Source organism: Eptesicus fuscus, chromosome 9, assembly GCF_027574615.1.
Source record: "Eptesicus fuscus isolate TK198812 chromosome 9, DD_ASM_mEF_20220401, whole genome shotgun sequence".
Taxonomy (NCBI): Eukaryota; Metazoa; Chordata; class Mammalia; order Chiroptera; family Vespertilionidae; genus Eptesicus; species Eptesicus fuscus.
The window spans coordinates 561,221-587,384 of record NC_072481.1 but is presented as its reverse complement, the minus strand read 5'-3'; the positions used below and the strand labels follow the sequence as shown (position 1 = coordinate 587,384).

The following is a 26,164-nucleotide window of genomic DNA, read 5'->3' as shown; positions in this document are numbered from 1 at the left end:
TGTCTGTTCTGTTCTCTGTCTCTGTGAGTCTGTTTCTTTTTTCCTTTTTCCATTTTGTTTGTTTACTTTCCAATAAGTTTAAGTCCTCGATGGGCACAGCATGGCCCAGGTTCTGTGTGCAGCGGCCTTAGCGGAAAGGCTGCCCGGGCGCTCAGCGAGAACTGCCCCCTTCCATGGGCACGAGTCACCGTTCCCCAGGCGACTCTGGTTTTGCTGTTTGCCCCCCAGGAGTCGCTGTTGTTCTCTGCTTTGTACGCATAAGCCAGAGAGAATCCCGTTCATCTCGAGCATGAACACCCTCACCTTGAAGAAGAGCCTGGCCAGTGTGGCTCAGTGGTTGAGCATCGACCTATGAACCAAGAGGTCACAGTTCGATTCCCGATCAGGGCCCAGGTTGCGAGCTCAATCCCCAGTGTGGGGCATGGAAGAGGCAACCGATGGATGATTCTCTCTCATCGTTGATGCTTCTCTCTCTCTCTCCCTCTCCCTTCCTCTCTGAAATCAATAAAAATATATTTTTAAAAAATGAAACCAATAAAAATATATTTTTTAATAAAAAGGAGAGCTGTGTGCTCTCTGTGATTCTGGAGACCCACTTCTAGCCGTCAAAAATGGCCTTGGACACAGCTTTGTGGACACGCTTGTCCTTGGAGAGCCCTGTTCCCAGCAGCCTCCGCAGGGTCCAGGATGGCAGAAAACGATTTTTATTTTGTCGGTCAGTTTGCTTTGTTCATTGGATTCCACATACAAGTGAGACCATTGGTGCTTGCCTTCCTCTGACTCACTCAGCCCAACGCTCTGGGGCTCTTCTCACGTCTCTAACCTCTGCTTCCAGCAGCCGGCGGGCGCGGTGACTGGAAGACCATTCCACCCCGAAGCGTTGCAGTGATAGCATTTCCAATCCTCCCTACTAACGTGGGCGCCCTCCCCTCCGAACTCCAAAAGGGCAAGATCTTTTCCTTCACTTCCTGCTGAACCAAGAGCACAATCCCACGAGAGAAGAACCTGCTGTGAACTCGACGAGTCGTGCCTCCTCCCGGGACCATTGTCTCTGTTTGCTTTTGTCTTGAATGAAGTTAGAAGGAAACTAGTCAGAATGTTCACCACAACGTAGCTCAGTGTATCGTGAGGCAGACACACCTGGCCACTCGTGGGTTTGGACTCAGGTCCGTGACCCCGTCTGTCTGTGACGCTCGTGCAGAGCAGGTCGAGGACTGGATCTTGTCATCGGCTCCAAATTCCAGGTCGTGTTTGTAACAGGATTTGAAAACCATTCATGTTTCCTTTTTAAAATACCTTTGTGTTTAGTAGTTAAACAGAGAGAGAGGGTCTAGCGCGGTCTCTCTGAAGTTGTTAATGATGTAAATTTAGTCCCTGTTTTAAAATTTTTTTTGTCTAGTGTCACATGGTTGTTGCGCAGACATGGCACAGAAAGAGAGCAGACCGAGCGTGGTGACCAGCAGAGTCCAGTCAGGCACCTTTCTCCCCGCCGTCCTCTGCCTCTCCCTTCCGTTCTAACCTCACCTTGGGTTTCCTTGTGAAGTTGGGGGAAGTTTATAATAATAGCCTAACACTACCCCGTGCCCCGCCCCCGCTGTCATAACCTCTGTGTTCAAGAGAGGTGCCCGTCCTGTGCTTGGATAGTCAGTCAATTATTTGTGTATGAAACAATGTAAAAATCAATGTTTTGAAAATAATGATCTCAGACTTTCTAAGTTAAATGTTAAACAATTGGCTCGTTTGCCGCATCGGGGATAACTCTTAGACGCGCATGCTGTAGGAATGCTCGAGTGCGTTCCGCTCAGTCCGTAGGTGTTCTCTTTCTTTACAAATAACCTCTTTCAAGTTGTAACCATTGATGGCTCTCGCCACTATCGTTGCTACTCTGCACGCACCGGAAGCAGTACAGTAAGCAGCTCGACACGCTTGAGTAGCAGGATAAGGCACTCTTTTCTTTATTTCTTTAAAAAACCACCAAGTCCTGTTCCACATGATCGCTGTTGGATTGGGGGTGGGGTGGGGGCAGGGATCGGAGACCCTGGCCGTCTCTGTAAACTCCTCTTGGCCCGTTTCCCACGGAACCAGCCTCTGCACCCGAGGCGGGTCATTTTCTAACACACAGACTTCCGGTGTCCCCCAGCCGGTCCCCGCAGGTGTCCCCGAGCCCGAGTGCCCACAGCAGCAGCAGCGCCGGCAGGTGTGCCGGGCCCCGCCCGCGGCTCCCGGAGGCTGCTCCGGCAGGGTGTCTGCGGCTCCTGCACACATGGCGACGTGGACACAGGGGCCTGGCTCGGGGGTGAGCGGGGAGCGGAGCCCTCCTAGCGACACCTCTGTATACCGCCTGCACCTGCCCTCCCTTTTGTATTTAATTTTCAGTCCGTGTACTGCAAGGAAGCTGGACGCGAGGTAGGCCCTGTATTCAACTGTACTGTTATTTAAGCTGTAATAAAGCAGTTTGACGTGAGGGACCTCCGTGTGGCTGCTGCTTCTCCCTGCGGGGGGGGTCTACGCTGTCCTCTGCCCCGTGCTTTCCCCGTCGCAGAGTCCAGGAAAGCAGTGGGGGGTCCCCACGTGGGCCCTCCGGCGGCCTGTTCCCACCCAGACGTCCATCCCTGCACTGCAGCTGGGCGGTGCGCTCTCCACCCTAAGCGCTCGGGGACCTGCTCCAGGGCCCCCGCCAAACACCAGAAAGCCGCCCAGAGCCTGTGGGTGGGGACGGGCCCACCTCCTCCTGCCCGGGCGCAGGGACGGGCCCACCGCGTGAGGTTAGAGGTCACTGGCCATTCTCAAGCTCAAAGGGCGGCACGTTCTGAGTGGAGACTGCCCTGAGGAGGCACCATCAGGAGGCCCTGGACTTGCTTGGGATGCGGGTGGCACCCACGCACCCTCTTCTGCCCCGCTGTGGCGCACGCCCAGCCACTCCCAGAGTGGGTCTGATTGTGCAAATTTAACACCCGCACTGCCTTCAGCTGCGCCAGGCGCTCCCTGACCACCGGGGACCGGAGGGAACGCAGCCTCAAGGCTGGACCCCAGCCACCGCAGTAACCAGCGCATCGGTGCTGGGCCCCGCATCTACCCCACCCCGCCCCCGCTTGGCGCCTGTCTGCTCCCAGCATTCACTCCACTGGGCGCGGGTTTTCCTTCATCCCCAGTGCCCAGCAGGGCCTGGCGCTCACCACGGAGCCAATGGCGTCCTGGATCCGCTGCTCCGCGCTGCCCCTCCCGGGCCCACTCCACCAGTCCTGTGCTCTGGGGACAGACAGCTCCTTCTCCAAGCCCCGCCCACTGCTCAGCTCCCCCCCTTGAAGTCTCCAGTCCCCCTGACCTCCCCTCCCTCTCCCTGTGTCCTGCTCAGTCCTTCCCAGAGCCCAGGCCAAACCCTGCCCCTTCTGGTCCTCACTGTGTGACCCCGGACAGGGCACTCGCCTTCTCGGATTCCCCGGGAAACTGCCGGCCACCAAAGCACCTGCTTCCTAGAGGCCTTGGAAGAGCTCAGAGTCCCGGGGGCAAGGAGTGCGAGCAGGCAGGCTAGGCGCTTGGCCTTCGGGCTCCCACACCCACCCCAGGCTGCCACCGGAGTTGGGGGGCAAAGGGGTGCCGTGCCTGCTGTGCTCTCTGCCCGTGCTGCTCTCCCTCACTCCGGGCAGGGGCATCCCTCCCCCAGCACCTGGGGAGGGGGCTGCCCGGGAAGTCTTGCTCCTGCCTGAACGGTGAGCCTGGCACTTGGCGGGTCTGCGGGGAGAGGTGCTGCCCTCTCACCCGTGCCCTGGAACCAGCCCTCACAGGAGCCTAGTGGACGATCCAAGCCAGGCCTCAGAGGGTGAGGCACGGCCAGGCAGGAGGGCCGACCCGTCCTAGGTCTGCTGGCTGGAGGCCAGAGGGATCAATGAGGACCTCCCGGGAGCCAGGGACCCCCTCCACAGGGAGCCTCCCACCCTCCCGCGTCCCAGGCTCCTGCCACTTCCCTTTGGGTGCCGGGCAGCCTCTGCTCACCCTGGCATTCACCCCAGCCAGGTACGGCCGAGGCCAACGTCCCAGAGCTGGGAGGAGCACCCCTTCCACTCCCTGCATCTGTGAGCCTGGTGCACCCCCTTCCTGCCCTCTGGGGCCAGGGAGTTCCCCTGACTGCACCCAGAATCCAGGGTGCCCCCTCACTGAGTCCAGCTTTGGGCAGCAGCTCCATCCTGCTCCACACCTCCACGGTGCAAGCTCCTGCCTCTCCCCCCCTCCCATGCCCCTCCCCTGCTGTCCCTTGTCATTCAACACTCAGGAAAGTGTGGGTCCAGGCCCGCCAGCGGGGCTCAGTGGTTGAGCCTCGACCTATGAACCAGGAGGCCACGGTTCCATTCCTGGGCAGGGCACATGCCCGGGTTGCGGGCTCAACCCCCAGTAGGGGGCGTGCAGGAGGCAGCCGATCAGTGATTCTCATCATTGATGTTGCTATCGCTCTCTCCCTCTCTGAAATCAATAAAAATGTATTTTTTTAAAAAATGTGGGTCCAGGTTTTGGGGATGTGAAGCTTTATATGGAGCCATGTTTAAGAAAAAGAATACCAAGAAACAAATACCGACCTTTGTTAAGGTCGTCTGCAGCTCTGGCAACAGGGAAAGTAGAAAAACTCTGCTTTTCTGGACCCCTGAGCCCCTCAGAGGCAGACCCCACATCCAACACTCAGCCAAACTGGGCTCCATCGCCACCCCACCCCCACCTGCGTGCTGCTGCTGGCCCTGCCCTCCCACCACAGCCTGGCAGAGCCTCTGGATTCAGCCCAGGTGACATGCCCTCTAAGACTCTTCTGGACGCCCCGAGGCTCCCCTCCCAGCACCCCTCCCAGCGTGGCCCCGAGATTGCGTGATTGCCAGTCAGGCACCCGAGGGAGATGCAGCTGTTTTCTCGTCTCTGAAATGAGGAAGCATTTCTGTTCCGGGGGGGTCGGGGGGGGGTTTGCCGTGGTTACAGACATGCACCTGCACAAGTTCCTTTTAGAGAAGGGGACACAGGAAGGGTGCCTGCCTCGTCACCTTGGTGAGTGACGCCGCCTGGACTCATGCCGTGGCGCCTTCTCTGCAGACTGTCCTGCTCTAGAAGGTTCTTGGGAGGCCAGGCCCAGAGCCGGGCACAGCCAGTGCTAGGCCAAGCACTGGTCTTATTCTGTCCATGAGTGTATATCCCAAAATGCAACACCAAGGGGATCTCCTGTGGGTGTGGTGGGTGGCGACTTTGGGGAAGCAAAGTGGTTGGTTCTCAAAACAACCTGATGGGGAAGTTACACAACTTGAGAAATACCCTCACATTTCCCCCATTCTTGTCCCCCTTTCCACTCACCCTGGTGACCCCACTGCCCAGTGGCCCCAGGACAGCAGTGAAACATGTCCTTTTCTGTGACCGGCGGTGTTCCAGGTCGATGGACACAGGGCCAGGAGTCCCAGCCGGAGAAGACGGACAGCAGCTGGTAGGGGGGCTGGGGGGACCTGGGTCCAGGTGGCTGCAGGGGGTCAGGGTGCTCCCTGTTGGGGAGTCCTCCGCGTAGAGGAGTGATGGCTGGCACTTGGGGAGCCAGGCAGGTCACCAAGTCCCCCGCGCGCGCTGCCCGTTCGCCTCCTGCAGGGACCCTGCAGCAGCGTATTCCTGACGGTCCCTGGCACACTGTGGGGACAGGATTCCTGAATGCACTAGGTGCTAACTTTCAATTCAGGAAGCCATGGGAGAGCCCAGGGGGGCAGCCGCTCCACCAGAGGCTACGAGATGGGCCCTGTGGCCTGGCTCCCTCTCCTGTGCTGGCAGCCGCGGGGCGCAGTTCTGTCACAGGTCCTCACACTGAGCGTTGGACTCATGCCGTGGCGCCTTCTCTGCAGACTGCCCCAAACAGGTTCTTTCTAAGCGTAGTCACACCTGGTCATCATGGAATCCTCGTCGGTAGTGTCCCCACACACGGGGGCCTGTAGTCAACATGCCTGGGTTTCGGTGGAGGGAAGTGAGGTGGGATGGGAGTCAGGAGCAGGGGCAGGGGGCAAGGGATGGGCGGGCACCCCTAAGTGTAAGTGGGGACCGGGATCATCCTCCTGTTACCAGACAGGGGACCTGGCTCTGAGTGGGTCTGCCGAGAGCCGGCTGGTAGCGTGTGGGCTCTTGACTTTGTGGGGAAAGATTTCACCGCACGAGCCAAGGGGATTGTGAGTGTGTTTATTAAGGCTGGGGACAGCGGAACAAGGAAGGGCTTAGATAGAAGCAGCAACAGGAGGCGTAGGCTGGGCTGCTCAGCTCACTGGGAAGTCAGAGAACAGAGGGCCTCGGGGACGTTCTGGGGGGTTAGTCCAGGAAGAGCTGCTGCCACTGCCCATTGCTCCCCGGGGTGCATGTCTCCTGGGGACCCTTAGCGTTTAGAAGGTGCGTGCCTGCGGGGGAAGAAGAGGGGAAGGCGTGCCCGAGGGTTTTTATTTCTCTTGCAGGTGGGAGTCTTGGGAAGGTCTCGGGGAAGGGGCTCAGCAGGATATTCATCAGTTTCCAGGGCCACCGTTCAGGGTCAGGTCTTTGCTAACTGGCTGGTGCCAGGGCAGGGCCACCAGTCATTGCAGCGGGTCCTTTGCCCGCCTGGTGTTGCTGCTTTTCTGGGCCTAGAGCGGAAATACACCCGAGACCTAGATGTTACCTCCCGAGAGGTGACCTGCATCTGCCCGTAAACTGCAGTTTGTCCAGCTCTCTGCCTCGGTTTCCCCATTCTGCTTGCCAAGGAATTGTCCCGGCTTTTTACTCTCCAGTGTCACTCTGCGGAGGGTCAGCGTCCGGCCACCTGCGGGGCTGGTGTCCAACCGAGGGCGGCGCCCCACCTGCCAGGGGGGCGGGGCGCGCGGGGGCGGGGCTAGTGGGCGCGGCCGGGCGAGCTGGGTAAAGCGGGGCGCATGCGCGGGGCCGGGCACGCGTGCGCACTGGCTGCGCGGCGGCATTGCTGCTGGGTGGGCCGGCGCCGCGGTCCCCGTAGCCATGGGGTGGGATGCGGCCGCGGCGCCGGGGACCGGGTAGCGACGACGAGCGGCCGCGGGGTGGCGGAGTCCGCGGACGGAGCCGGGCGAGGGGACGGCCCCGCAGGCGCCCGCGGCAGCGAACGGTGAGTGCGCGCCGCCCCTCGGCCCAGCCCGCGCCGCCGGGGTCGCAGGGCCGGGGGTGTGGACGCCGGGAGGCGCCGGCCGCTGCCGGGCCCGGGAACGCGGGGTCTCCGGACCTGGGCCGGGCCCGCGGCGGCGACCCCCACCGAGCCCCGGACCGCGATCCACGGACACTGCCGGGCGGGACGCCGAGGGGCCGGCCCCGGGCAGCGGTCAGTCTCCGAGGCGTTGGCCCCGGCGCCGCCCCAGGCCCTGCCGCCGAGCTCCTCCGGAAGAACCGGTTCCCGTCGCCGGTCCGGCCGCGCCTTCTCGCCGCGCCCTCGGGGGTGGGGGTGGGGGGGGAGGGGAGAGCGCCCCGCGCCCTTCAGGCCCCTTCCCCGGACCCCGCTCCCGCCGGGCCTGGCTGACCTCTGCCCCCGCACCCCACCCCCCGCTCTTCCCTCGCTGTCACCTTTGCCCCCGCCGCGAGGGACGGAGCCCGCGCTCACAGTGGTTGCACCGGGAGGCGGGCCCTCGAGGCGGCTCTGGCTCTTGGAACTTCTCGTGGGTTTGTTACCAGCACGAAACCGCGTGCAGTTCGCCGGCGACGGCACAGGGGTCCCCCAGCCGGCCACGCAGCATTCTTGGGGGGCCTGGGTGGTGGACGCGTCGCGGGGGGGCCGCCCGGTGCGGCTCTGTGGAGCCCCGCGTTTGGGATAAGGGGGTGTAACCTGCAGAGTGGAGGCAGGCGGTGGTTATGGGAGTTGATGGCCTATGTTGTTTTCTTAAACCGATTTTTATTGATTTCAGAGAGGAGGGGGGAGGGAGAGAGACATAGAAACATCAGTGATGAACCCTGACCGGTGTGGCTCAGTGGAGAGAGCGTCGGCCTGCGGACTGAGGGTCCCGGGTTCGATTCTGGTTAAGGGCATGTACCTTGGTTGGGGGCACATCCCCAGTGGGGGGCGTGCAGGAGGCGGCTGATCCATGTTTCTCTCTCATTGATGTTTCTAACTCTCTATCCCTCTCCCTTCCTCTCTGTAAGAAATCAATAAAATATATTTTTTTTTTAAAAAGAAAGAAACATCAGTGATGAGAGGGAATCATTGATTGGCTGCCTCCTGCACGCCCCCCTGAGGATCCAACCTGGGCCTGACCTTCCGGTTCATAGGTCGCTGCTCAGCCACTGGGCCACACCCCCGGGCGGCCTGTGTCCTTATTACCTGAAATCACCGCTTCTCTGCAGGCCTGACTGTTCCCGCCCCCAGAGGGACCTGGAGGCCGGCCACCTGCCCTGCTGGCGCCCTGAGGGCCCCGGGCCTCGGTCCTGGGTGCTGGACCCCTGCAGGCAGCTGGTACCTGCTGGTGGTGGCCGCCCATGGGCACCGACTCCCCTCCTTGCATTCTCTGGGTTCCATGCAGCAGGAGGGGTGATGGCAGTATCGGAGACAACGGGGAAGGTGGGCGGGGCTGGCTGGGCAGGCCCGGGTGTCCTCACCTGCCCGGAGGGGTGCTGCCGCCCACAAAGCCCTTCAGGTCCCTGATGGGGAAGGTGTGGCTGAAGGTCGGGCTCTTGCATCAGAACTTTCTAAAAGGTCTCGGTGCGTGCCAGCCTCACCCCATCCTGCTGGCATTGGGCATTACTCATTGTTATTTATTGGGGGGAAGAAAAGACGAGGTCATAGGGACCCCCCAGCTCAGTACTAACTAGTGAGGTTGAACAGTTTCCCATTTCTGTGACCAGATAAAGTTTCCTTTTTTATTCAGTTTCAACAAATATGTTTTTTGTTGTTTTAATTGATTTCGGGGAGGAAGGGAGAGAGAGAGAGAGAAACATCAGTGATGAGAGAGAATCATCACGTCCCACACTGGGGATCGAGCCCATAACCTGGGCATGTGCCCTGACTAGGAATCGAACTTTGACCTCCTGGTTCATAGGTCGAAGCTCAACCACTGAGCCAGTGGAAAACTCACACTGGAATCATGATTTAGGTTCGTGTGTGTGTGTTGAATTTTTTACACATTTACTCACTGGCACCTCAGTGTGTCTCCTCACCACTTTACCTCTGAATACTCTTGTTACTGTGCTCCAACACAGCTTTCTAATTAAACGCCCCCCCCCCCCCCACACACACACACACACAGGAGTTGTTTGTTAAAATTAGGTTCCTGCTGTCAGGAGCTTGAATGAACTTGGATAGAGTTAGAATTTCATCTTTTCAGAACAGTTAACACACCAAACAGACTTGAGTTAAATGTGCATCCTGAGATACCTTAAATTTTAAAATATTCAGTATGATCATTTTATAAAATAGTTTACTGCCTGGTCATCAAATTAGTCTTTGCAAGTAACTGTGAACAGCTTCTAGATAATCTAATAAAAGAGTAATATGCAGATTGATCATCACTGCAACACACAATATAGCTGCCCCCATGTGGTCAAAGATCCTGCCCCCATGTGGACACAAGATGGCCAGCAGGAGAGGGCAGTTGGGAGGCACCCGGCCTGCAAGGGAGGGCAGTTGAGAGGGACCAAGCCTGCAAGGGAGGGCAGTTGGAGGTGATCAACCCTGCAGGAGAGGGCAGTTAGGGGTGACCAGGCCGGCAGAGGAGGGAAGTTGGGGGCAAACAGGCTGGCAGCAGAGTGGTTAGGGGGTGATCGGGCTGGCAGGCAGAAGCGGTTAGGGGCAATCAGGAAGGCAGGCAGGCAAGCAGTTGGGAGCCAGCAGTCCTGGATTGTGAGAGGGATGTCCGACTGCCTAAACGGGCAGTCGGACATCCCTCCAGGGGTCCCAGATTGGAGAGGGTACAGGCTGGGCTGAGGGACAACCCTCCTCCGTGCACGAATTTCGTGCACCGGGCCTCTAGTCTATAATAATAAAAGGGTAATGTGCAAATTAACCGAACCGCTGAACAGCGGAATGACCTTCTGGACAAAGCCGGGGCTGCGAGGGCCTAGCCTTGCACCAATTTCTTGCGTCGGGCCTCTAGCGTGTGATAAAATAGACAGTTTGTAAGTACATTTGCGTGTTGTGGTGGGATTGGCTTACCATTTTTATCAGCTGTTTCGAGATACTTAAGGAAGCCGTGGAGATGGGACAGAGAAGTAAGTGTTCCTCGCCGGCGCCCAGGGTTGCCTCCCACACGGACGGCACAGTCATGTGAGCACCAGGAAGTGGACATGGGACAGCTGCCTGCACGACCCCACCCTGGCCGTGGCCTCCAGTTTTACCTCGTGTGGCTGCGTGTTGGCTGTGTGTACATGGGTGTGACTGCTCACCGCACCCTGTCCGCCCTTCCCAGCCCACCCCGGCCCCTCCCTGGCTCGTCGGCCCCTCGGTGATCGCGGGGCAGTGGGTCCTTCAGACGGTGGCCTTTGAGACTGGCTTTGGCCCTCGGCGTGCTGCCTGCCTCCCTCTTAGGTCCTTAGGTCCGTCTCAGCAGACCTCGGTGTGTGCCCGCCCTGCTGGGAGTCAAACCCAAACCTTCTCCACCCACCAGTCCCCCGGCTGGCCGTGCCGTGCCAGGCTGTGCCGTGCGGGCTTGTATGTGGACGGTTTCCTCTGCGGTGGGTGCCCAGGGTCTGCGTGCTGGGCTGCCGGTTAGTTTTTATGAGAAGCTGCCAGACCGTCTTCCAGAGGCCTGCTCGCTCCTGCCCGCCGGCCCCTCCCCTGCACAGGACGGCCGCGCCCTCTCTGGCTTTTCCCTACTTTGGCGGTTCTGGTGGGTGCGTGGTGGTCTGGACTCCTCACGGCCAGGGAGGCCTCGGGCTCACTCGCCGCGCGGACAGCCGCTCGGTCTGCTCACCTCCCCTGCCCGCCTCCTAACTGGTGTGGAGTCCGTTGTGTTTTGCGAGTTATTTATGTCCTGGAGACCAGGCCTCGGTGGCTGGCTGGTTGGCTATTTCTCCCAGTCGGGACCTTGTTTTTAGTCCTTGAACGGGTCTTCCACAGAGCACGTTTCTGGTTTGAGTGAAATCCAGTTTATCTATTTTTTTGCCTTTTATGGGCTGTGCTTTTTATATCACGCATAAACAGTTCTCTCGCCCTGAGTCAGAAACGTTCCTCCCGTTTTCTTACAAGTTTCCAGTCGATGCCGGGCACGCAGTAGGGTTGATCGGACCCACTCGGAGCGGAGGTTGTTTCTGGGAGGTCTGGGCGGAGGCGCTCTCATCTCCAGGACCTTTTGTGGAAGAGGCTCCTCCCTGAGGTGCTGGGACCTTTGGCCGAAGTCAGCTGAGCTCGTCGCGTGGGCCTGTGTCTAGGCTCTGCTCTCCACGGACCCGTCTGCCTTCCCCCAAACGCCTGGGCCTCGACTGTTCCAGTTAGAGAGTAAGTGTGTGTGTGTGTGTGTGTGTGTGTGTGTGTGTGTGTGTGTGTGTTTAAATGGGGTTTTAGAGAGAGGAGGAGGGCAGGAGGGAGAAGTGGGGAGAGAGAGAGAGACATCTGTGTGAGAGCGAAACGTCTATCATGTGATGGGCAACCTTTTGAGCTTGGTGTGTCAAACTTCGCCAAAAAACTGAGCATAATTCGGGTAGTGTGTCACTTTGAGGAAAAAACATTATTTCGCAAATGTTTCATCCTCAGGAGCAGCAAATGTTTCATCCTTGGCATGTGGCCGCCTCAGCGGCCACGTGTCATCATAAATGGCTAACGCATGTCAGTGCTGACACGCGTGTCATAGGTTCGCCATCACTGGTCTATCAGCTCCTCCTCCACACCGGGAGCTGGGATCGAGCCGGGGACCCAGCACGTAGCCCAGCACGTGCCCTGACTGGGACTCAAACCAGCACCTCTGCGTGTGGGACACAACTGCGCACAGTGGCCGGGCTGGACAGTGAGTCTAACCAGAGAGCGAGCCTCTCCTGTTCTTTTTATGGCGGTGAGCGCTCTGGCGCCTTCACTCCCTCACGTCTAGAAGAAGCTCCTGTCTCCGCAAAACAGGCTCGTCTGGCCTTTACCGAAACGGACGATCGTTCTGGAGGACTGATGCCTTACCTCCCAGCCCAGGAGCAGGGGTGCCTCCTGATTCACATCTTTGATTTCTCTCATTCGTGTTTCATTATTCTCAGCACACAAGCCCTCCACATGGTGTTTTAATGTAAGTTTGTAATTATTTATTTTAGAGCGAGGCAGGAAGGAGGGGAGAGAGAGATCTGTTGTTGCACTTATTTGTGCTTTCATTTGTTGCTTCTTGTATGTGCCCGGACCAGAGGTTGAACCCGCAGCCTTGGTGTAGGGGATGGCACTGTAACCCACCGAGCGATCGGCCAGGGCTCTCTACGGGTTTTGTTATGTTTACGTCTCATTATTTTTTAAACATATTTTTATTATTCATTTCAGAGAGGAAGAGAGAGAAACATCAGTGATGAGAGAGAATCATCGATCGGCTGCCTCCTGCACACCCACACTGGCGCTTGCGTCTGAAACCCAGGCCTGTGCCCTGACTGGGAATTGAACCATGACCTCCTGTTCAGAGGGCGATGCTCAACCCCTGAGCCGCCAGGCGGGCACATCTCGTTATTTTTAGAGTGATGGTCAATGACGCCTTCTCCTTCAGTCTCCATCTGTTTTGCCTATTGTGCCGGCTAGGACTTCAGCACTGCACTCTGTCGGGCAGAGCGGTGGGAGCAGACACCAGCCTTGCCCGCACTGTCGGGGAGACACTCCCTTATTCCCGCTAAGTTAGGTGTCAGCTGTGGTTCCTGTAGATGTTGTTTATCAGGCTCAAGACACGCCTCCCATTCCTAACAACAGGGTTTTTGTCAGAAACGGGCACTGAGTTTGTGCATCAATTGATGTCATCACGTGAGTTTTCCTTCTCGCCTTGCTGATGTGTTGCATCCCATTGATTGAGCCAACCTTGCATTCCCAGAACAAACCTGTGGGCGATGGGGTTATTCTGGTTAAATATACATTGTGTTCAACGTAAGGCTACTCTGGGCGGCATAAAACAGGACCCTGAGGGTTGGCGTGAGGCCTGTAGTTCTTGAACCGCGAGCAGAAGCGGAGGCAGCGCCACCTGCGTGCTTAGCTCTAGGGGCTGTGTGCAGGCTCTCCCAGGACCAGGGCCGCAGCTGGGAGACCCGCATTGCATGTTGGGCGCAGGCGGGGGTGGGTAGTGGTCCTTTGCCTGCAAGGGAGCCGCCCTCCGCTCTCCGTACAGTGCTAAGCGTGCGTGACTTCTTGACTAATAAACAAATTTAGAAATTAAGCTCTGAGCACTGGTCACAGACTTTCGCTCCCTCGTCCATTCAATGGTCATTACATCGAGTGACTCGTTCACACAGAGACCCAGTGGTTGTAGGCTGTTGCCATCGTTGCGAAGACCTCAGCGTCAGGGGTTCCTTCTCAGGGTCTCCTCCCTCACCAGGAGGTGTTTCCGGACCTTCTTGGCGTGAGCATTCCCCATGCTCTCGGGTTACGGCCTCCCCGCCGGCTCGCAGCGGCTCAGTGACCATAGGCGTCCTGGCCGAGGTTGTGCAGCCCAGCCCAGCCGTTTCCATTGTCATTTATCAGCTTCTCTCACCTCGGGCTCTGGAGGCGGCTGCCCTCCCACGGTTTCAGCTCCTGGCAGCCTGAGGCCCTGCCTGTGCCCCGCAGGGTCTGGCGGCCAGAGTGTTGGGAGGGGATAGGCAGGCATTGCTTCCATGGGCCGAGGAGCTGAGCCTGCAGGGTCCTCGCCTCCCGGGGCCCTTGGCCGGCTCAGGCCTTGGGCCTCTGTTGGGCCTCCCTGCCTGTGTCTGCTGTGGTTGAGCAGGGGCCTGGGGTGCTGGCCCAGATGCCAGCGGTGCGACCTGGCCCGGGACAGGGTTCCCGTCCCTGCTCCTGGTTCTGGCTTCGCTTGGGGACGGGGAGAGGGCAGCAGGGTGACGGTCTGCCATTGTCAGGAACCAAGAGTCGGTCAAAGGATTAACTCTGACCTTCAGTAAGTTACTGTAACTAGGCCCACTTCCTCTTGCCTGAGGACAAAGCATTTCTTCTGTAGCCGCCCTTCAACTGCCACACCCTTTATCTATAGTTATGACTTTAGCCGATTATCTAGGTCAGCCCCCACCCCTCCTAGGCATCCACCCTTCTAGAAATCACATATAAGGAACGCTGTAAAAATAAAATTTTGAGGCTTGATCAGAAACCCCTTTGTCTTGCCTCCATTCCTTGCGTCCCTTGTCTGTCTCTCATTCTCTTAGGTGCGCCGCCTCGGTACCCCCGTTAGAAGACCCCGCAGGTCGGGGAAATGCCATGGCGTTTACACGCCTGTCGTGTCCCCCGTTTCTGCCCCAGGTGCTTTTCCTGTGCTCTGTCACCTTCCTTATGGGCTCCGACATCACTGGTCCCAGGTTCTGGTCATTTCCTTGTTGGAGCGTGGCCGGGCCCTCCGTGCCTGCGGGCTGTCCACTGGCCTCCCTGAGCGGGTCAGAGGAGACTGGTGCCTCTGCGTTCGTCAGGGGCGGCCTCCAGGCCCCTGGGTGCCAGCCCATGACTCAACCCTCTCCGTTGTGGGCCCACGTGGGGTTGCTCCCCTCATCTGTGGTGCCGGGTCGTGGGAGGACTCCTGGGGTCTCCCGGGGTGGTGGGAGGGCTGGCTAGGTTAATCCAGGGCAGTGCCAGGCCGGTGCTCAGGAAGGGGCTGTTTTGAATAAGGAAGTAATGGAGCCGCCTGGGTTTTCACCGTCCAGCCCTGTCCCTGGCTGTGGTCCCCCTGCCAATCCTGCATTTCGACCTCACACCCCAGCTTCCTCCGCTGCTTTCCGGACCCCCTTCTTTTGGCTCCTCAGTGGGGCTGCACGGGTTCAGTCCTGTGTCTCCCACCGCACCCTGGGGCGGCACCCAGCTCCTGGTTGAGTGCTCACCACATGCTGAGCCAGCCCGTCCCGAGCGCCATCCCCTGAGGCAGCAGCACTTGGGGGCTCAGGGGGACCTTTTAGGCCCCGAGTGCCTGAACAGAACCATGTCAGTAGCTTCAGTTGTAGGTCAGGAGGGAGGCAGACCCCAGTGGGAGGGCAGCCTAAGGCCAGGCCGCCGAGTGCTGTGAGGAGCAGGGACCGTGGAGGTGCGTGGAGCGAAGCCCGGAGCAGGGCTGAGGGTGTGGGGTGCCCAGGGTGTGCGTGCAGTCTGTGGGCGCCGGTGTCGCTCTCTGGGGCACACACCTGGTGGGGTGGCTGTAGCCTGTGTAACGTTTTAAGAAACTTCAGCCAGGCTGCGTGTCCTCTCTCCCCGTCCGTGCCTGCGGGTCCCTGGCCCGAGACCTCGCCCGCCTGGCTGCGGTCAGCGCTCAGACCCGCCTTTCTGCCCGGCGTCTGTCCGTCCGTCCGTCCGTCCGTCCGTCCGGTGGTGTCTGGCTGGTTGGGTAGCGTTTCCCTGTGGCTGCGGTGCCGGCGTCCATGCGGCTTTGCCTCCAGGAGCCTTGGCCAGCTTTCTCACTGGCTGGTTGACGGAGTTGGAAAGTCTGTACATGTTCTGGGTACAGTCCTTGGTCACGTGTGATCTTAGCAGGTGTGTTCTGTCACCACCGCGTGCATGTTCACTTCATTAACGGGTCTTGTGAAGGGTGGGGGCTTCCATGGTGATGAGGTCGGGTTCTTTTAGAGCTGGTGCTTTGCCAAAGCCACGGCCGCGAGGACTTCCTCACCTTCCTCAGCGCGGGGTGAGTGCGGGGTGAGTGCGGGGAGCTCACCTTCGGCCCTGCAGAGAGGACGGCCCCTCCCTCCCTCCCGGTGGCCGCCTGCCTCTGCTGAACCCACTGGCTGCCTCGGGGAGGTGTCCTCCTGTCCCCGGCCTGTCTGTCCGTCTTGTGTCGGCACCACACGCGGCTCACAGCAGCGATGGCTCAGGCGTGCCAGCCCCAGGCTGTTCTCCCTCAGGCTCAGCGTCCTTCCTCACAGGAAGCGGCTGGTTTGCTGTGGATTTGGGGGGCCTGTGAGTGTGGGGGGACGGAGGTAAGTGTCCCCTCCAGTCCTGAGCGTGGCTGTCCTTCCCTCCCTTGTTCCCTCTGCCCTGTCAGCAGCCCTTTGTCTTCTGCGTAGACTCTGCAGCCTTTCTGTTGGGGTGTGAGTGACAGGGAGCCGTACGTCCGTGACGGCTGCCGCACCTTAGACAGCCAGTCCGTGTCCCAGAGCATCCCACAGGGTCCCCTTGCCACCTGTCGCCGCGCGTCACAGGCGCCTGAAGTGCCGGGCGTGGGGGTGCCTTCAGGGACCCCGGAACCCTCCAATACCCCCCCCCCCCCCCCACGCCTCCCCGTGCCAGCCCTGGAGGAGGAGGCTGTGGCCCTGGGAGAGGAACGTTGTGTCCTGGCCGGGCCGCCTGCTCCTGTGGAGGCTGGTCCACCCGGGCCTGGGGTCGTCCTCCTCCAGGGCCTGCCCTCTGCTCCCGCAGACTTCTGGGAAGGACACCTTCGGGGTCACCGCCCTGGCCCTGGGGGAGGTCAGTGTTTGTTCCTCTTGCTCTCGCTCTCTCATCAGTCGGGAATTTTCTTAGAAAATCACTTTATGATCCAGTCATCACCTCTCCTGCCTTATTAGGCTTCCTTGGCTCCTGGCCCTGGTGAGCGGGTGTGAGCTCCCGCCTCCCGCTCCCTCTCCGGAATCCCGCGGCCGGCCCTGCCCCGGGCGGGCGGCACGGGCTGCGGTTTCCTGTTGACACGGAGCCTTTCTTCGCTGACGGGCGCTGTGTCCACGCTGAGCTGAGCGCCGAGTGGGTTAGAAGTGCCCGTGTCCCGGCGCAGAGCTTTGGCCGCTACTCCGCCCGCCGTTTCCTGGCCTCGCGGCTGGGAGCCGAGGCGCGCTCTGCGGATGCGTGGTCCGCTTGGGCTGTCCTTGGACGGAAGCGTCCAGCGTGCCTGCTGCCGCTCTGAGTTACGTTTGTTCAGCTTTTCTGGGCTGAGAGGCGTCTACCACGTGCCGGCTTCTCTCTCAGCCGCTGTGCCCGCTGTGCCCGCGAGTGGGTTCTCTTCCCGCCTGTGAACCCTCTGGGTTCACTGAACGCGGGCACTTGAGGCTCTCAGCGCCGGGGACGGGCAGGCCTTCGCTGGAGCCCGCCAGCACTCCCGGGGAGCGGCGCGCCGTGCGGCGGACGTGGCCAGGCGTAGTCGCTCACTCGCTTTATTTTGTTAAATTAGGGGTCAGCGTTCTGACCGAAGCCCTCGTTCGTCGATGATGGAGATGGAGCCGGAGAAAGTCAGCGCGCGGAGGGGGCTGAGCGCAGACACGTCCTCCTACCGCTGCGCCGCCTGCCACGGGGATGAGGACGCTGTGCTGGGCCACCCCATCCGGGGTCGCGCCAAGTCCCGCAGCCTGTCTGCCGCGCCCGCCCTGGCGAGCACCAAGGAGTTCAGGTACGACCGCCCTCCTCGGCCCAGCACATCTTCCCGGCCGCACGCACACACAGCGCTTGGCGCTGCCCAGCTCTGTCCTCAGTGGTGCCCACGCCTGTGCCCACGGAGGTGTGTGGCCCAGGCCCCGCTCCCGGCTGGGCTGGCGGGGCCACAGCAGCCACAGGGCAGTTGGACAAGTGTCCCTACCTCCCCCGGGCCGGCTGCGCGGCTCTTGCACAAGACCTTGAGTAACAGCGTGCAGAGCGGGCGTGCGGCCTGCGGCAGGGCGAGGTGACGGCACCTGTGGACACGCTCTGGTTCCTGGGACAGCAACACCCAGGGCTCCAGGGGAATCTGCCAGGGACTTTGCCTCTGGAGCCGGGGCGTCTGGCAGGCCAGAGGCATCCTGGGATAGCGCCTGGCGGTGCCAGGTGAGGTGGAGAAGCCCGCAGCGCCTTCACTGGCTGCGGCACGGCGACAGGTGCTGGCAGGGTTTTCTGGGTAGAAAGTTCTCACCCGCGTTGGGGGCGGGACAGCTGGACCTCTGGGCCAGGCAGCTTCTCCCAGGTGTCTTCCTCCGGGTTTTGTTGACCCTCCGCACCTAGGCCACGAGGTGCCGCGTGGCTCCCGCAGCCGGCTCTGGGCTTGGCTCTGGGGGTGCGACAGGCACCCTTCCTGGTGCAGAGGACGGAGCCTGGCAGTGGCCAGGGGTGCGTCGGCCAGTGGGTGTCAGCAGGGGAGGGAGAACGCCCCCGTCCCAGCTAAACACCGACTCAGCAAATCCACTGCAGACCCATTTCCAAGCTCTGTCCCCGAGGCCCTGGTGTGGCTCCAGCCCTGAGCCAGACCCGCCCCGAAGGCGGCTGCTGCACAGGAGGGAGCCTGTTCTGTGTGCTGGGGAGGAGGTGTGGAGCCCTGAGCTCGGAGTCAGCGACGAAAGCACGTTGCCGGCTCCCTGTGGCTTCCTGTGGAAGGGCCTGCGAGGTCCTTGGAGGCTGGGGGGGACGCATTCCCCTGCCCTGCCACACGAGGTGTCCTCCTGGTGGGGCGGGCACTGGCCCCCCAAGGCCGAGAGAAGGGAGGGCACCGAGGCCCCCAGGACGTGCTGGCCGCGGTGCTTGTCCAGGGGCTTGTGATTCAGTCACCTCTCATTCCTGGGAAGTGGGGCGCTCAGGAGCGTCGTCCTTGTTGACAGGACGGCTCGAGGGGGGTCCCTGTTAGCGCTTGGCTCTCGGCTCCCAGGGATGGTTTCCTGCCGCCTCAGGCCCAGGTGTAGACGGGATGGTCCCACGGGCCCTGCACAGGCTCAGGTTCCAGGCCGTCCCCACGGTCAGGGCCCCGCTCTGGGGAGTGTCCTTGTTCTGAGGCTGGTGCCAGGTGTGCCCAGGTGTCTCGGTGGCTGTGCTGCCTGGACAGTGTGTGCCTCTCCAGTGAGCTCTGCGGCCCAGGGCGGCGTCCTCCGGGGCCACACGGGACCAGTGCCGTCATTTGGGTGAAATGTTCCCGAGAAGCTGGTACAGGCTGCCCTGAGCCACCGCCCTGCACCTGCTCTGCTCTCTCCACAGGAGGACCCGCTCTCTGCACGGGCCGTGCCCCGTGACCACTTTTGGACCAAAGGCCTGTGTGCTGCAGAACCCCCAGACCATCATGTGAGTGCGGGGCCCCTGCCCGGCGTCCAGTGTGTGTCTCCGGTGCCTTTGAGAACGTGGGGGAGTGGGCACATATGCCCACTTTTTCATTTGGTTTTATCTTTCCGTAAAAAGTCTAGGAAGAAAAGCCCGTATTTCAGACACATTTGGTGGGGCAAATGTGTTCTCCTTTACTTGTTCCTAAAATGCAAGACGTTGGCTTTTTTGAAAATCTGAGTTGACTTGTTTGAGGAGATCACACCTCGCAGGTGCTGTCCCTCACCATCTGCTCCGGAGCAGCCTGAGGGCCTGGCGCCTGCAGTGGCCGCGTGGCCGAGGAGACGTGTTAAAAGCTCAGCCGTTGGGCCGGTTGAGCGCCATCCTGTGCTCGGAGGTGGTCTCAGGATTCCATCAGGGCACGTGCCGGGGCCAGACTCGGCCCCCAGCAGGGCGTGCAGGAGGCAGCCAGCTGTTTCTCAGAAATCAATAAAAACATTTAAAAAATTATTAGAGCAGCTTTAGGTTCACAGCAAAATGGAGGGAGAGGTACATAGATTTCCCACCTGCCCCCCCCTGCACATCCTCCTCACCACCGACCCCCCGCAGGGGTGCAGGGGTCAGCGGAAAGCCGAACCGACACTCACCACCACCAGGTCCGGTGACGGCGGGGTTACTGGGTGCTGTGTCCTGTCGCACGGGCGTGTAGTGATGTGTGCACCGCGATTATCACAGGAGTGTCGCTGACCCCAGATCCTGCGACTGACCTTCAAACGGGGGTTTTTAGCTGTAAAAGTTGAGGGTCATCTGAGTTGCTCACGCGGAGGTGTGCGGGGGGCTGCACCCCGTGAACAAGTCGGCAGGAAGCCTGGGTCCTGCGGCTCTGCATGGCCTCTGGGCAGAGTCCACAGCGGGTGGGTTGGGTGTCTGTGGGAGGCCTGGCGTCCTGCCTGGCCATGGAGGTAGGGTGAGGGTGAGGGGTCGGGTGAGGGCACCCCGCAGAGGGCACCGCTGGTCTGTCCTGGAGCAGCTCTGCCAGGGCTGTGGCCCCAGGAGCTGCCAGATGCCGGCGGGACTGAAAGGTCAGATCCGCACGGGGAGGTCAGGACCAGCCAGGTGCACAGTGGGCGCTTCAGGCAGCAAGTGCCCGGGAGACACACCTTCCCAGCCAGCGCCTGCCTTCCGGGTGGGCGGGACGAGGGAGGCCGGCCCCTGGTGCGGCCCCAGCGAGAGCTCCTCCCCGCAGGCACATCCAGGACCCTGCCCGGCAGCGGTTGACGTGGAACAAGTCCCCAAAGAGCGTCCTCGTCATCAAGAAGGTCCGGGACGCCAGCCTGCTGCAGCCCTTCAAGGAGCTCTGCACGTACCTGATGGAGGTGAGCGCGCAGCCACAGCCCTCGCCGCCCGCCGGTCCCCTCAGGGCCGGTCCCCTCAGGGCGTAGGGGGCAGCCCCGGGGCCTGCGTCCAGGGCGGGGCCTGCGTCCGGGGCGGGGCCTGCGTCCAGGGCGGGGCCTGCGTCCAGGGCGGGGCCTGCGTCCAGGGCGGGGCCTGCGTCCGGGGCGGGGCCTGCGTCCGGGGCGGGGCCTGCGTCCGGGGCGGGGCCTGCGTCCAGGGCGGGGCCTGCGTCCGGGGCGGGGCCTGCGTCCAGGGCGGGGCCTGCGTCCGGGGCGGGGAAGGCGGTTGGGCTGTGAGGGCGATTCGCAGCGGGAATTGGTCTCCCGAAGGCCGGCTGGGCCTCTGGGGTGATGCACCCTCTGCCCCCAGGAGAACAACATGATCGTGTACGTGGAGAAGAAGGTTCTGGAAGACCCTGCCATCGTGGGTGATGACAGCTTCGGGCCCGTGAAGAAGAAGTTCTGCACCTTCCGAGAAGGTGAGCGCCTGCGCGGTGCCCGAGGGAGCGCTGGCACTCCCGCCCTCGCGGCTGACGGCCTCTCGCCTGCCTTCTAGACTACGACGACATTTCCAACCAGATCGATTTCATCATCTGCCTGGGCGGGGACGGGACCCTGCTCTACGCCTCCTCGCTCTTCCAGGTGAGTCCACGCGCCGCTCCCGCCACAGGGCTGCGCAGGGAGCGAGCAGGGTTCTGGGTCTGACGGACACGGGTGCAGGCAGGCCAGCGCCCGCTCTGTGGTGCCTTGAACTGGGGGAGGGGCCGTGGAGGGGTGACCTCCAGGGCCGGGGTTCGGATCCCTGGGTGGCCCCGGAGGGGAGGGTCTGCACGGGAGCCCAGTGGTCTGTCCCGAGCCCTGAGCCCACCTCACTCCTGCATGGCCCAGCCAGGGGTCAGAGGTCAGGCCTGGAGCCATGGAGAGGGCCCTCCTCCTGGCCTTGCTGACCTCAGTGGTCACTTCACACTGGCCGGCCCACCCCCTGCAGGCCCTGGCCCTGGGGTGCGTGTGGCCAGCCGACACGGGGGACTTGGGTGGATGGTCAGCTGGGTGACCACTTCATCGCCTTCAGGGCAGCGTGCCCCCCGTCATGGCGTTCCACCTGGGCTCGCTGGGCTTCCTGACCCCCTTCAACTTCGAGAACTTTCAGACCCAAGTGACTCAGGTGATACAGGGTGAGTCAGAATGTTCTAGAACCCACAAGCAGTCTGAGCCCGGCCTTACCTTCTCCCTTGGTTTTGGGATTTTTAAAGATGTTCAGGGAAACGTATTTCAGGTTTCAGAGATCCCCTCCCCCCTCACTGAGTTTATGGGGTGATACTGTCCACAAAGCTAGACTGGCTCCGGTGCAGTTTCTCAGCACTCACCTGTGCCCTGTGCTGGGTGCTCACCACCCACTCAAGTCTCCTCCCATCACCAGGTCTCCCCACCCCTTCCTCCTCCCCCCCCTTCCCCCCCTCCAAGGTTCAGCGATTTCTACATTTGATTGGCTCAGACGCTTTTCCTAACATCGAGAAGTGGGAGCAGGTCCCAGGTTGAGGACACGGCGTGCTGAGTGGCAGTGGGTGGATTTTCACAAAAGACAGACGTGTTGCTCTCACTTTGGGAGGAGAAAGGGGGGGTCCCTGGTCGAGGGGGGTCTCTGCTTCCTATGGGTGTGACCCGCCCGGGTCCCTAGGGAACGCAGCTATTATTCTCCGGAGCCGGCTGAAGGTCAAGGTCGTGAAGGAGCTCAGAGGGAAGAAGATGGCCCTCCCTAACGGGGTCACTGAGAATGGGGTGCTGGCCTCGGACTGGGACACGGAGGCCGGGAAGCAGGTCATGCAGTACCAGGTCTGTGGACACGTCCCTCAGCTGGTCCTCAGCTGTCTTCTGGCCTCGGGGAGGGATAGGGGGGGCTTTGGTTGGACCCCAAGGGGAGTCCCCCCTCAGGGCCTTCCAGACAGCCCAGGAGCAGCACAGGTGCCTGCGGGACAGACCCCCCAGGCGCTGCTCCGCCCTCAGTGTGCGTGGCCTCGCGCCCCCAGGTCTTAAACGAAGTGGTGATTGACAGAGGCCCCTCCTCCTACCTGTCCAACGTGGACGTCTACCTGGACGGGCACCTCATCACTACGGTGCAGGGTGACGGTACGTGGGCTCCGTCTGTCGTGGGCATCGGGCTTCCACGCGGGCGGCGGGCGCATGGAGCGTGACCCTGCGGCTGTTCCCCAGGCGTGATCGTCTCCACCCCGACGGGCAGCACGGCGTACGCAGTGGCGGCCGGGGCCTCCATGATCCACCCCAACGTGCCGGCCATCATGATCACGCCCATCTGTCCCCACTCACTGTCATTCCGGCCCATCGTGGTCCCTGCGGGAGTCGAGCTCAAGGTTAGAGCCCTCACCACCCTTTCCAGGCCGAGTGGTCGCCAGGGTTTCTGCCAGCGGCCTCGTGCCCCAGCACCCCACTGCGACCCGGTTCCCGCAGGGCCCCCCCCTTGTTCTGTGCGGAAAGGGCCTCCTCCCGTCCTCATCTCTGCCCGTTGGGCTCACACTGCCGGCGGGGCAGGGGGGGAAGGCGGAGGGGCCAGGGCCGCGCTGAGAATGCTCTGTCCCCATGGGGTGGGCCTGTCCACCTTGGCTGGGAACAGGGTGAGTGGCCCAGGTGCGGGCGACCAGCGGGGGCTGCTCTGCGTGGGGTCAGTGAGCTGGAGCATGGGCCTGGCCCTGGGTTCCAGCCGAGGGTGAAGGACGGCGACCTGGGCCTGGATGGACGTCTGTCCTGTCCCAGGGCTGGTGTCGGCGAGACAGCCCCTTCTTCAGCCTATCACAGTGGCCTCTAACGGTGCCGTGGGCCTCCAAGACCCCCCGGTTGGTGCCGCCCTTCAAGGCAGGGGTCTGAGGTGTCAGCTGGGCACACACAAGCGCACACCTGTCTGCTTGACCCCTGCAGATCATGTTGTCACCGGAAGCAAGGAACACCGTGTGGGTGTCCTTTGACGGACGGAAGAGGCAGGAGATCCGCCATGGAGACAGGTGGGTGAGGAGTGAGGGGCGTGCCCGCCTGCTGCCCTCCTCCTGCCAGGATGACGTGTGTGGGCCCCTGGGGGTCCTGGTCGCACATGTCACATGGGGACCCATGCCTGTCGGCAGCCTGTCACACGCGGTTGCTGTGTGGCCCTGTGTTCTGCTGTCCCTGCTGGGAGAGATGGAGCTGCTCATGGCTGCACCCGTCTGCTGTCTCTTCATCCTCCCCCCTGGGGGTCCCCTCCAGGGATGGGGGGGCTGAGTGGGTCCGGGGCTCTGTCCCAGGACATACAATAGTACCCGGGGACCCCTGCCAGGCTGGAGAGGCAGGTCTGAAATGGCTCCTCGCCGATGAGGACGGGCCCGCCTGAGGGGGGTCCTGCCGGGCGGGGCGGCAGGTGCTGCTGACGGGCAGGCCTGGGCTCACGCGCGGCCTTGTCTCCCAGCATCAGCATCACTACCTCGTGCTACCCGCTGCCCTCCATCTGCGTGCGGGACCCTGTGAGCGACTGGTTCGAGAGCCTGGCCCAGTGTCTGCACTGGAACGTGCGCAAGCGGCAGGCCCACTTCACGGACGAGGAGGGCGAGGAGGAGGGCTAGCCTCGCCTCCGCGCGTGGTCCGCACGGTGGTCCCTCAGGCGTCAGGCGCCACGTCATTCTGTCCGTGGCCAGAGCAGGAGCCCCAGAGTCTGCCTTTGTCAGCCAGATCAGCCGTTTCTCACACCGCAAGTCTGACCTTTTTGCTTTTCTATAGAAGCCAAGCGAGCGACAGCCAGGCCGTCCCACGAGCTGCACGGGCTCGTGTTCTGTCAGGGAACTTGGGGATCCGCCTGTCACAGTGAGGGGTCAGAACACAGGGGCCCACCCTTTGGTGTGGAAATAAAGGTCTCAGCCAGTCTTCCTTCAGCACATGCTCCCCTAACCCTGCACCTCCCCGACCTCCCGGGGACCCGTGTGTGAGCACTTGGGAGGTGGGCACAGGCTGGGGGGGCGGTGGGTCCCGCCTCCTCCCCGGCTTTGGTGTGATGGGGCCACAGTGAGCGTCACCCGGGAGCCTGGTGGGGGCCAGGGGAGGTCGACCCACACATTCCTCACGAGTGAGTCGGCCCCACCCCGCGGGCAGTCTCAGACTCTGATGCTGGTGCGCGGGTTCCGCTGTGCGCAAGGAGGACGCGGCGGGAGGGCTCGCCCTGCCCTAACATGGAGCCTTATCCCGTGTGTTCTCTGTGATGTATGTGGGACCTCTGTCATGGCCACCATGCAGGTGACTCTAGAAGATTGGGACAAGCGTGTGAGAGTGGAGGGGAGTGCTGACGCTTCATGCGGGTCCTGGGGTACAAGGACACCCCATCACTCCAGCATCGCCCTCCCTCGGCCTGCTGGCTGGGGCGTGTGCAAGCATGTGCACGTTTGCCAGGCAGGACCCAGACCTGTGTGGAGTCCATGGTTGGAGCTGAGGCTAGGTTTGCGTGTGGCCTTGGCCCCTCGCCCAGCAGATGCCCTCAGTGGAGCCCGTGTGAGGAACGGGCTTCTCCGAGTGGGTTTCCATCTGCTCCCCTCGGGAGAAGGGAGGGCTCAGCACCCCCTGGGCCTCACGCCGGGCGACGGTGGGCAGTGTCTCCCACTGCAGGGACGCACGCCCCAATCTTGTGCTAATGAGGTGTCCAGAGCCACACGCGTGGGCACCGTCTCTGCCCTCCGTGCCTGTGTGGACGTGTTGACTGAGTGCTGTGCCCGCTCTTGTCCCTGCTGAGGCCCCTCAGCATCTGGACCTCAGTGGTGCTGGGCACTCGGCCTGGTGTTGGACACAGAGATGGGCTCTCACTGCCACCTGCCCACCCACCTGGGGGCTGGTCTGCGGGCTGAGAGGGAGCCGAACCCGGACCCCGGGTCACTTGTGTAGACAGAACGCCAGCGCTACCCCCGCCCTGAAGCAGCATGATGTTGGGATGGTCTAGAAAGCTATGGGTTTTTGAAGTAAATTCTAAATGTTTCATATTGTTAATATCCTGAAAATTTATTAAATGTTGTTGAAAGCCTTACTATTTTCAGATCCTTTCAATAAACAGACTTCTTTGAAGAGTTGGGTTGAGTGACAGCTTTATTTGGTTCGAAGACACTGAGGGAGGTGGGCTGGTCCTCCGTGAGAGATGGGAGACGGGCGCTCAGGTGCCCCCAGGGCAGGGGCTGTGGGTGTGGCCATCTGTCCACAGGGAGGAGCAGTAGGGGTGCAGAGCCTACACACAGGACCTGCTCGGAGGTGAATCGAGGGGCCTGCGTAGTCCCTAGGGCCCTCGATCCTCACCAGCTCCATCTGGCCTGTGGGGTTGGGGCCGTGGCTGGAACTTGGAGCACCTGCCTCGCTCCCCTGCTCCTTCCCCTGAGCCCTTGGTGGGTGTGTGGCAAGGCTTTGCCAGGATCCAAGTGGGCACTACAGACATGGGACAGCACTGGGTCAGAGCCAGAACCAACCACATGTCCCTCCAGTGTCCGCCTCCCAGCCCAGTGTCCACCGCTCTGCCTGTTAAATCACAAGCGAGTTTGCACTTCGGTGGGAGACCCTTGTACATCCAGGCAGGTTGGGAGGCGAGTCACCCACTGCACAGTCTGGGCAGCTGGGAGGTGTCTGCTGCCCCCTCTGGCGGCCTGCTTGGCCAGCCCCAGCCCATCGGTGTGGGCGGCAGATGTACCTGGTCAGTTGCACAAGCACCACCTGCGGCCTGCTGACCGCATCCACGCTCTGG

The 26,164-nt window shown here is 61.5% G+C and overlaps 2 protein-coding genes across 7 annotated transcripts in view; both read left to right on the top strand.

Annotated features, from left to right (window-relative positions):
• Positions 1 to 2,468, top strand: part of GNB1 (G protein subunit beta 1) — a 64,912-nt gene extending 62,444 nt beyond the window's left edge. For 3 of the 5 annotated variants that reach the window (XM_054720392.1, XM_054720390.1, XM_028160901.2), the window contains one exon: positions 836 to 2,468. The gene's annotated coding sequence lies outside the window, so the exon portion shown is untranslated. Of the gene's footprint in view, positions 1 to 228; positions 510 to 835 lie in introns of those variants that run through there. The other 2 variants (XM_028160900.2, XM_054720391.1) reach the window with 2 other exon arrangements.
• Positions 2,469 to 5,325: 2,857 nt separating this feature from the next.
• On the top strand, positions 5,326 to 25,500 carry NADK (NAD kinase). Of its 2 annotated transcripts, none has more exons than XM_054721162.1 (12): positions 5,326 to 5,452; positions 17,202 to 17,417; positions 18,962 to 19,045; positions 20,268 to 20,397; positions 20,786 to 20,894; positions 20,972 to 21,057; positions 21,488 to 21,590; positions 22,094 to 22,248; positions 22,443 to 22,542; positions 22,627 to 22,784; positions 23,347 to 23,429; positions 23,867 to 25,500. In XM_054721162.1, exons 1-12 carry the CDS (start codon positions 5,370 to 5,372, stop codon positions 24,018 to 24,020), a joined length of 1,461 nt encoding a protein of 486 aa, XP_054577137.1. In that variant the 5' UTR covers positions 5,326 to 5,369; the 3' UTR covers positions 24,021 to 25,500. The 2 variants fall into 2 exon arrangements, with proteins under 2 accessions (XP_054577137.1, XP_054577138.1); XM_054721163.1 differs by lacking the exon at positions 5,326 to 5,452 and adding an exon at positions 6,905 to 7,105.
• The last annotated feature ends 664 nt before the right edge of the window (positions 25,501 to 26,164 follow it).